At 40.2% G+C, this 11,465-nt stretch overlaps 1 protein-coding gene across 1 annotated transcript in view; it reads right to left on the reverse strand.

Annotated features, from left to right (window-relative positions):
- LOC127444121 (HEAT repeat-containing protein 3-like) overlaps positions 1–5,412 on the reverse strand; it is a 30,645-nt gene extending 25,233 nt beyond the window's left edge. Inside the window, exons 1-2 of the mRNA XM_051703331.1 lie at positions 5,196–5,412; positions 4,686–4,858 (exon numbers count right to left, since the gene is read on the reverse strand). Of these exons, the coding sequence (XP_051559291.1) occupies positions 4,686–4,858; positions 5,196–5,327 (305 nt within the window). The 5' untranslated portion in view covers positions 5,328–5,412. The remainder of the gene's footprint in view (positions 1–4,685; positions 4,859–5,195) is intronic.
- Positions 5,413–11,465: the final 6,053 nt, after the last annotated feature.

An 11,465-nucleotide genomic window follows, 5' to 3' on the forward strand; every position in this document is an offset into this window, starting at 1 on the left:
GTACACATTTCTCTTAAGTAGTAGTGTGTATGATGTTCCTCAGGATGTGTGTGCAAGTCAGGCGCACACTGAAGATTTTTTCAGCAAGATTGTTTCTTTTCAGACTGTATGATATGATCCCAGTGAGATCTTGAGTGAAAGCCACTGCACACTGAGCAACAATATGTCAGACTGTACGATACACATAGTTTCCCTGACTCTGGTCCCAATAATCGGTTATGTTTGTGCGGAGCTTCTGTTCCTATTTCAGCAAGCTTCGTATAGCAGGAAATTACCGTTGTTTAGTGTCTGTCACCTTTTATCCATTCTTAATCGTGTGTGTGCATGTGACAGACCTCAGACAGAAGAGGGAGAGTTTACAGCAAAAACAGTTGAGTTGTTTTCGAGTCAGCTAGCAGGATGCCATGCCACCTTTACTGGTTTCCCACTCTTTTCAAGGCACAAATTTCCAGGACATTTTATGCGCCAAACAAGTGTAATATTTAAGATAAAACACGTGTCCTTTTAAATCGAGCTTTTATTTTGCCGTCAATAATTAAAATGTTTTTAACTTTAAATCACTGCTTCCATCCAGGGCTCTTATGCTGTTTGAAATGGCCGAACTCTCATGTGACATTCGTACTTCTGTTGTAAATAAGCGCCGCTTCCAAATTATCGCGTGAACTCACTGATGCGCTTACATCACGCAACAGCTACGTGATGCATCAACTGCTGGCAGGAAGTGCTTTTTGAATTTTAATAACGTTTTAATTATCGATTTATTTTTTACACAAACATATCGATTTGCTTCAGAATACATTCACTGATCGACTGGAGTCGCACGGATTACTTTTATGCTGCCTAAATGAGACTTTAGGACCATCAAAGTGCTGGCACCCATTTACTTGCATTATAAGGACCTGACAGAGATCTATCTTCTTCTAAAAATCTTCATTTGTGTTCTGCTGAAGAAAGACAGTCATACGGATCTGTGATGGCATCAGGGTAATGAGATCATTTTTATTTTTGGGTGAACTATTCCTTTAACCATTGTAAGAACAAGTAGATGCACAGTATCATTTTCCTACAGCATTTATGCCGAGCATGACTTTTATCAGAATAGACAACAATATTAGCCTAATAATAATAATTTTGAGTTTCAATAAATGTCCTTTCTTTCACATGACAAGCTTCTTTCAAATTACGAGCTTGCCACTCAAGAAAGCGGGAGGTGTGCACAAACATAAAAAACATTTATTTGGAAAAAATAAAATAAAAATGGCAATTGCTTTGATTGCAGAAAGTAGAAAGAAGACTCGTTTATGTTTAGGACTTAGCAGGTTTATTTTCTTTTTTTGGTGAATGTAATTACTGTAGTTCAATAAATGGGGTCTCTGGATACACAGAAACAATAAGGTAATAATTAATTAAAATAAATGATGGGACATTCAATATCTCTTCATAAATTTGGACAGTTTTAAAATATTTACTGTAGCTTTGTCCTCTCAAAGACATCATTTGTGAGCCAAAAACGTGTGTGAAAAATACTTTGGTGTGAAGTTGGAGCCAAAGTTGTGCTGACACGTCACTTCATAGATTTCAATGTATTTGGCAGTGCTGATGCGAGTCATGTGAAAGCCCCTCAACGAGTATAAACATCAGTCACTTTTACGCATTAATAGCTCTTCCGCCCTTTGTAATGAACAAGGTAGACTCACTTGCCTATGCTGAAGTAAATGAACAACGACTCCCATTCAGTCGGTCAGTACATGTACCAGGCCATTCAGTTTATGAATGAGAAGTTTCACGAGTAGGGTTGGGAACCGAGTTCTTGTCCAGAACCAGTTCCATTCTTTAAAAAAATACCGACATCGTATGATCTTCATGACTTTCGGTTCCATTAACAGTTCTCCAGCGTGCAATTTTCCACCGATGTGGCTGGAACACCATCCTCAGATACTCTGACAGTGTTTCCAGCAGCACATTTCTGCAGCAGCGCTGCCCTCTACTGACTCTACACCGTAAAAACACACAGTTCTAAAAGTGTATTTAATTCCCAGTCGAATGAGTCTCGAGCCGGCACTTTTTACACCTCAAAACATATGCGCTTCCGGTACAGTTCGATTCCCAAATAATTATTCGAAGGAGCCGCTTCTTTTGAATCAACAGCGCAAAACATATGGTGCTTCCGGTATAGTCAGATCCCGAAAGAACCATTCTAATGAGCCGGTTCTTTTGAATCTACAGCGCGAAACATACAGTGCTTACAGTATACAAGTAATCTTATACTGATGTGCAAGTTATGAATGTCCAACTCGAAATTAAATAAGAACTGTTGAAGTCCCACAAGCCTGAAGTACAACATTAGGCTACAAAACACAGACTAAACCAGGGGTCGGGAACCTGTGGCTCTTTGTTAAAAATCAAGTAGCTTGCTGGGTGTCTCACCATTCACCAAAACATGATCGTTTAAAACTTTCTAGAGATAATTTTCCTGCAGAAAGTGTGGGTGCGATTGCAAAGCTTGAAGTCAATGAAACTGTTTTGATTTCCTTTCTCCCGAATTTGTCGTACAGCCTACTCCTTGTAAACAAGGTTTTCATGCAGAGTATTTTGCTGATGTACCAGCCACTGTGGATGGCGACCTGTAAGACTTCTTGGAATGAAATATTACAAGAAATTAGACAAAAAGACGCGCATTTGACGAAACATGCATGATTATATTTTGAAGAACAGACGAAAGAAAAGATGCCAACGCGCGTCTGATTTGATGTGTGTGCGAAGTGAGCTCTGCTGTTCACGAATGCAATGAAAGCGCTTCAAGACACGCACATTCATAGAGTTCTGGGCCTCGTTTCCCAATAACTATTGATCTTAGCTGTTAAGAGCATTTTGTACGAGCGATTTTATGAACATTCGTTATTTCTGCACTCAGGGTGTGAAATAGCACCCGCCACACCCCAAGTGCGACGAGGCTCAATCCAGTTCGCAAGCTCCTCCTTCAAATGTATTTCATGGGCAAGTAATTTTACTCATCTACCCACAACAGGTAGGTGACCTGTAAGACGTCTTGGAGTGACACATGACAAGAAATGCTGTTAGTCACAAAGACACGCGCTTGAAGAAACACACTTTATTATATTTTTAAGAACAGACAAAATAAAAGCTGTCAGTGCTCGTGTCTGATTCGCTGTTTGTTCAGAGGTGTGCAGCGGGACTCTGTCTCGTGGAACAAGCGAATGTAAAGTGTTATCACTCCTTTTTCTCTGTTTCATTCAACTGAAAACTGTAAGAATAATATAATCTATGAGAATGCTGCAAATGATCATCTCAAGAGGTGCTGTGAGTTTAAGTTCTTTATTTCTCATACACAATGTGAAAGCAACTCTGTGGGGAAATTGAGTTCTGTTTTATTTTCTTTAGGCAGCATTAACTGTATTACCTAAACGCAATACAAACACATTTGATAAGAACACACATTTGGCAGCATTTTTTGGGAACACAAGGGAATTTATTAGGCTTATTTATTATGATGATTATTATAATTATCTTTACATTTATATTTGTCTTTAGTTCTTAATTTGTAAGCTAATAGTAATTTTCCACCTGTTGTCGTTGACGGATACTTGCGTGATGGCAAATGGGGCCGTTGGAGACGGTAAATGTTTGGATTTGGGGAGGTGGTTATCCAGAAGATTTTTTAATCACTTTGTTATTTTAATAGATTTTTCATTTAAAATGCAATTTGAATTTAGAAACGTCTTTAATTTATTGAAACATGAAAAACTTAAATTTAATTTTTAAAGCAAAATAAAGCAAAAATATTCACCGACCCTTGGTAGGGGGTGATAATCGGATATCGTGATATTTTAAAGGCGATTATCGTTAAAACATTTTTTACATATTGCCCAGCCCAAAAGGGAAGTAAGATTTTTCATGAACAATTGTAAAATTAAGTAATTTTATGGAGACCCACACAAACACGTGTACTCAGTTCCATATTGCAATATGTTAACTACTCATTTTTGCATATTTGTTTGTTTTTGTGTTTTTGAGTTTAGTCTATGGGCAAAATAAACATTTTATTTTATTGGAAATCTGAAATGATCTCATTATAGAGGGTAGTAAATGCAATAAGAATGGCATTTCTCCTTTTTTTTCCCTTCTTTTTTTATTGGCATTTCTCCTTCCTAAATAATTCTTAAAATAAATTAAAAAAAAGTACTAAAAGAATTACTGGAATAGTTACTGGAACCATTAAGGAACCGGAATCGCAAAACTCCTTATGATTCCCAACCCTATTCACGGGTGTCGCTTCTCATTATGCAGGCGCTGCTGTAACCAATCAAGCAATCTGCCTCGGTTGGACCGCGATTGCAATGCACAAGACTGGCTGCTGCTGTAATCAACCATGAGGGTGTAAGCACCCTTAACCATTGATGTTGTTTCACAATGCGCAGAGACAAAGCTATATGAATTTGTGTATTTGACTCCTATTTCGAGTCCTGATCGTTCCATGTTTTTGTACATGTAACGGAAACCTTGCTAGCAACACGGTCAAACCGTTTTATTATACTGAAATATTTTCCAGGTATTTTTCTAATTTTCCATGACTTTTCCATGACTGGAAAACTGTATTGCAAAATTCCAGGTTTTCCAGGATGCGTGGGAACCCTGCTTTAGTGTTACCTGTGTGTATTAGTTACCTGAGTGCCCCAGCAGCTGTCTCTCTGGCTGCCAGGCTATGATCCAGCAGTATGGGTCCAATCTTCCTGACTGCATCTCTCTGCAGGAATCCAGGGATCGTCTGACTCTGCTGTACAACACGAGAAATATTGGCACACGCAAACTCACGCAGATCTGCTGAAGGACTCTGTAACTAAACACACACAGAGAAAGACAGTTACATTCAAATTAAGTTATAACCCTAAGTATATGTTATGAAGTAAAGTCTATCTGCTTCAGGAATGAAGATGCTAGAGATTAATCCAGTTGCTTTACAGCAGCATCAGTCTGTCAGTCAATAGCTCAGTTCAGCTGAAAAGGAGGATTTCTGACTCGCATCATCCGTTCACAATGCCAACATGCTAGAGATGACAGTCAATACAGGCGCCATATCTGTTGCGCAAAAGCACTCTAACGTTTTGAGCAGTTTTACTTCTTAAGAATAATCAGGTCAGTAAATGTGTCATAGATGTAAACTCATAGCGGCTTACTTTGTCGAGAAATTCCGCTGCAGGAGAGTCTTCATCATCTTCTAATTCTTCAACATGTTTAACAGGAGTTACCGCGACACCGTCGGGTGAAAACTGCGGTCGTCTGAATTTGGCGTTCTTTGTCTTTCCCATTTGTAAGTGCTTTGACTTCACTTAAAGAGTAAAATCTCGAGCAAGCCAAAAACACGAGCAACCATGTGGAAATTGACCACTGTCGTAAAGCGTAACGGATTGTCGCAAGAAAATTGTCGAAATGAAGGTAGCGCCGCCTTGTGCGTCAAAAACTCACTGTGTTCCAAACGGTAAATATGATGCCTTCAGAGGGAACTTGTAAAGGGAGACTAGTCATGATAGCTATTCTGTAAGGTCGTTCCAAACAGAATTTTCAATAAACAATTTTTAGCCATCCAAAGCTCTCGCAGTGAATAAGGGCATAGGGATGTCCGCTTCTGAACGGAACGCACTTTGAGTGTGTGTGTGAATAGAAGTGAGGCTGGGAAACCAAAGCAGCTGTACATGCAGTTATGATATAACAGAAAATGAATGAATATAATGACAATATTAGTTATTTATCTTTAGAACTATTAGTGGTAAAAATTTGTAAACTAAGTAAGTGTTGTGGTTCAATGATTAAACAGAATGATTTTATATTAACAATAAGTTTTAGTGTTAAAGTCCTTGAAGTCAGGGGCATTGCTAGACTTCAGTGACATCCAGGGCTTAGCCCACAGGGCATATTAAAATATAACAATAAGAAGAATCCTTCCTTCCATGACTTAAAAAATGTCCAACCTACCTGTCAAATAACAATTACTGCCTATATTAAGCACAACACTGACAACTTTTCAGAACTTTATATGACCAAACGTCAGGCGCACAATAAATGGATCAAACACGTTTTTAATTTAAATTGCTGATCAAAGCGAAAATTAAAACTTGTCAACTCATTTGTTCATTGTGCAGAAACCAACACTAACAACAAAATCAAAGTAATTTAACAATTTACATTTGCAATTGTCATTTATCATAATATTTTGAGAATAAAGTAAAAATTACCAGAAGAAATTCGAAACAGTATGAGATTAAATTCGTAATATCTTGAGAATAAATTGAAAGGAAAGTGATGTGGTGGTCAACAGCAAATTGGAGGGTCTGGGTCTTTACATACAACATCACTAACCAGGGAGATACTGTAACTTGTCTATGCAACCGAGCTGAATTTGTGGTAAGTTTTTGCGAGCTCTCTGTTCATGAATGAGGTATTCATTAGTACAGGAGTTTTCAACATGTGGGCGGGCACCTGTCAAGGGAGGCACGAGATGTAGGCTTACACTCAAGTGAAGCAAAAAAAAAAAATTATTGGAACTGCTGTGAATTATATAGGTCCATTTCAAGACATTGTATGTGGTAACATCCCCTGAGTTACAGTATTGTTTAAAGAGGTAAACCCAACAACAATGCAGAGTGAGACTGCCTGAATCTGTCTGGTTCTTTCTCCTGAATAAATTTAATTTCCTACATAACCGCTGCAGAGTCCAGATACTAATAACTCTGTGCTAATGAGCCAAAAGACCAAGGATTTCTTTATTGCTAAATCTTAAACTATAGGCCTATGATTTAACTACATCCTCTACATCCAGCTCTTGCATTAACAAAGCTGCTGGCTCAGCGTCCGTTCTATCGTTGTGATAATGACGCTCTGTTTAGCCTAATATTGAGATTTTTTTCTCTAATATTTCTACTTTATTCACACAATGCAATGACTTTATTCAAACTATTTTTACTTTATTCTCATACTAAATTTAATATCATAATGCTACAACTTAATTATCATAATTGTTACTTTATTCGCAAAATATTATGAATAAAATATTATATTAGAAAATAAATAATTGTCTTTAGTTTTTTTAGTTCTAAAATCGACAATGCCTGTAATTCTTACTACATCTGTCTCTTCTACCTCAACACTCTGTTTGTTCAGTTTTTCTGGTACCCGTTTTTCTAATTTCTTTCAACTTGACCCTGATTCGCTTATTAAAGAGGTATCATGTATGAAAGCCACCACTTGCATACTTGATCCTCTCCCTACAAGATTATTTAAATCTTGTTTTGACTCCTTGTGTCCAGCTGTTCTCAGCATAATAAATTACTCCCTGTGCACTAGTGTTGTGCCAGCAGCATTAAAAACTGCTGCTGTAACTCCATTTCCAAAAAATGCAAAACACTGGTTTTGACAATTTGAAGAACTTCCGTCCTATTTCTAATCTTCCTTTTTTGGCAGAAACCTAGAACGTGTTGTTGCTTCTCAACTGCATAATCACATTATTGTTAATAATCCCTTTGAGTGAGTGACTCCAGTCAGGCTTCCTAAGCAACCAATTGGCCTGGTTGCTAGGGTGGGTAGAGTCACGTTGGGTTAACCTCCTCGTGGTTGCTATAATGTGGTTCACCCTCTCGGTGGGGCGCGTGGTGAGTTGTGCCCGCGGAGAATAACGTGAAGCCTCCACACACACTCAAGGTCACCAATGATTTATTAATAGCATCTGATTCTGGCTCACTTTCCATAATTATCCTTCTTGATCTCAGTGCCGCTTTCGATACTGTCGATCACAATATTTTACTCGCCTGCCCTGAAACTGATTTTGGTGTTTCTGAGACCATTTTAAAGTGGTTTAGATTCTACCTCTCTGATTGTAGCCAGTTTGTTTCTATGGGTGGTTACAGGTCTGAGATTGGTTTAGTTCATACTGGTGTCCCCAGGGTTCAATTTTAGGCCCATTACTTTTTAGTATTTATTTATATCCTCTTGGTCATCTCTTAAGATCACTCGGTCTTAACTAACCATTTTCTCTGTCTAAACAGTGATAAGACTGAAGTTTTGTTTCTTGGCTCTCCTCACCAGCATCATAAATCTGGTACTATAACTCTCTGTTGATGGCTCTATTCTGGTGTTTCAAAGAAAACTGAAGAATCTTGGAGTGATTTTTGATGCTAGTTTGATATTTGATCCTCATGTGAAGAATACTGTTAAGACTTCCTTTATCTCAGAAATATCGCAAGATTACGCCCTATGCTATCTTTTTCTCTGGCTGAAAAGCTGATCAACACTTTTGTCTTTTCACGCATTGACTATTGTAATGCACTTCTTGTAGGGGTCTCTAAATCCACACTTAAATTATGTACAAAATTTGGCAGCTAGGATCCTGACTGACCAGAACAAGTGACCACATTACTCCTATTTTGGAGTCCTTGCACTGGCTCCCTGTCATGTTTCGTGTTGATTTTAAAATACTTATGCTTAAGCACTGCATGGTCTGGCTCCTCAGTATTTGTCTGATCTTTTAACAATATATACCCCAAAGCGTAATCTGCGCTCCTCCCAATCTGGTCTTTTGGCTGTCCCTTAAACTCGCTTATGTTCCATGGGTGACAGGGCTTTTTCATTTTATGCTCCTAAATTGTGGAATTAACTTACAGTTGATATTCGAGAAATCACAGACTTTGGGCATTTTTAAATCTTATCTAAAACATATTTCTTCAGGTTAGCTTTTACTTGATTTAGTTTTGTTTTTATGTTATTGTAACATGGTAAAAGGGAAAGGAGGAGGCGAGAACCAGCTTAACAATATAAATAAAGGTTTAATGATAAACTTAACCAAAAAGACAAACACACACACAGGTGTCCGACAGCTGTCCGTAACTCACTCTCTCTGGCACTGCCGTCTCCGGTCGGCCTTATCCCTCCTGGGCTTAATCAGCCTAATTCGGGGCCGGGTGTGTGGAATCACGACCCAGCCCCGCCCTCCGCCCTGCCACATTCCTCCCTCATTCTCTCAGGCCGGGGAGCCCCCGGCATGATGTACATCCCCCCCCCCCCAACCTTTCCCTGGGGGGAGGCGTGCCCTTCCGTCCCCGTCTGCTGGCAGGTCATCCCCGCCTTCCTGGAACTGGGAGGGGACAAGGGGAGGGAAAACAACAACAACAAAAAACACGGTGCATACACACCATAACGGTGATAATACCAACTTAAAATATAATAAAAATAATATTTAAAAAGAGAGGGAAAGGCCAATGCGGAGCGGCAGCGGGAGAGAGAGAGGAGAGAGAGAGAAAAATATATAATTATTTACTCGCCGTTTCTCCGATGCGCCGTAGCTTGGTCCTCGGCCACTCCTCCACCCTCTGGTGGAGGACAGCCACGCCTCCCCGGGCGGATCGGAGGCAGGCCTCTGGCCCCTGGTGGACGGAATGCCCCGCCGCATTTTTGGTGGGTGGTGGGGTCTCCCCCGCCCCTGGCAATGGTCCTTCCGCTCCAGGCGGTCAGCCAGGAGCCACTCCCCGCTTGCGGTCGGTGGTCTCAGACCCCGCCGCATTTCAGCGGCTGGTAGGGGTCTCCTCCGCCCCTGGCAGCGGCCCTGAGTGCTCCAGGCGGTCAGTTAGGAGCCCCTCCTCCCCTCGTGGTCGGCGGCTGTTCCTCCGTTCTCAGGAGGCCGGGCTCCTCCGTCCCCCGGCGGATGGCCGTGGCTGCTCCGTTGGGGTGGATGGTAGTGGCGAGGACTCTACTACAGCGCATCCCTCCTCCTTACCGGGTTTCGGTACCAATGTAACATGGTAAAAGGGAAAGGAGGAGGTGAGAACCGGATTAACAGTATAAATAAAGGTTTAATGATAAACTTAACCAAAAAGACAAAAACACACACAGGCGTCAGACAGCTCTCCATTACTTACTTACTTACTTACTCACTCACACTCACTCACTCACTCACTCACTCTCTCACTCTCTCTCTCTCTCTCGCACTGCCTTCTCCGGTCGGCCTTATCCCTCTCGGGCTTAATCAGCCTAATTCGGGGCGGGTGTGCGGAATCATGACCCGGCCCCGCCCTGCCACAGTTATGTATTCTCATATGCATGTTTTATTGTGTTTCTGATTTATTAATAATTGTATTTTGATGTGCATGTTTAAATTTCATTAATCCTAATGTTTTGTATTATTATATGTTTTTACTGTGTAAAGCGCCTTGAGAAGCTACTTTTAAAGGCACTATATAAAAGAACGCTTATTATTATTTTTATTTAATTTAATTATTTAAAGTTAAAAATAACTTTATTTTTTCAAAATGCATCTCGAAACACCTGCGTTGGGTGTCATGATTCCAGGTTGTTTTTAACAAAGCATATTTCAATGCTTGATAAACGGTATGTATTTTTCCCTGTTGCTCTGGTGTGCAGACTTAAGTACAATATTTTGACAAGTTCAATGTCATTTGATTTTAAACCATTTAAAAATTAAGGCACCCCAAAGAGGTTTAACTCCATGCACATGACATAGAAATGTGAACCAGCACGAGCAGAGCACATATACAGGCAGTGACAGTTAGATCATTTTTGTTTGACTTAAATGTGAGATTTAGTGCTTATAGCTCACCGTTCTGCTATTTTGAGTTGCGTATGAGGAATTCAATTGCAATAAACGTTCTTTATTCCCACATAGACTACTGACTACTGACTCCTGACTAAACCCGAATAACTGAACAAGTTGGCTGGTGCATACATTAAAATCTACTTGGTGTGTGGATTGTTAAAAACAAATGAAGATAGTCACGTGACGCCATGCAAGAGGCAGACGTGTGAGCGACGAGCTCTGCGCACTTTGCTAAATTTTTAATTATTTTCATGTTATAATCTGGTGAAATTTGATACACCCAGTTACACATTTGCTCTTTGAGGCAAAACATGGCAAAGAAGTCAAAATCCTCGGGCTCTGGAGACATTAAAAGACACTTACGTGTTCAGGATGAAAGCCCGACAGGCCTACAGACCAGGGACTCAATTTGGATGGCGCGGCGGGAGAGGAGACTTGGAGGATCTCGCTGTAATACATCGATCGATTACGGCGATGGAAATAAAATTCTCTGAGCTAGTTACAAGAGTGACTGATGTTGAGAGACGAATCGATTTTCTGGAATCTTCGGAGAGGGAATTAACTGCTAATCCGCCCGCGACCAAAGTTGATTTGGAACATCTCCTTGAAAAGCTTGAAGATCTTGAAATAGAAGCCACAGGAATAATGTTTGAATTGTTGGAATTCCTGAGCATGAGGAGGACAGAGATATGGTGAAATTCCTAGATGAGCTTTTCCCGAGTCTGCTCGACATAACAGGCCACAAGCTGGAAATCGAGCAAGCTCACAGAGTCCCTGCTCACAGATCTGCTGAGGGAGATAGGCCTCGATCCATTCTGGCCAAATTTCTGAAATCATCCGATAAAGA

This window comes from Myxocyprinus asiaticus, chromosome 1, assembly GCF_019703515.2.
Source record: "Myxocyprinus asiaticus isolate MX2 ecotype Aquarium Trade chromosome 1, UBuf_Myxa_2, whole genome shotgun sequence".
In the NCBI taxonomy this organism is placed as follows: domain Eukaryota; kingdom Metazoa; phylum Chordata; class Actinopteri; order Cypriniformes; family Catostomidae; genus Myxocyprinus; species Myxocyprinus asiaticus.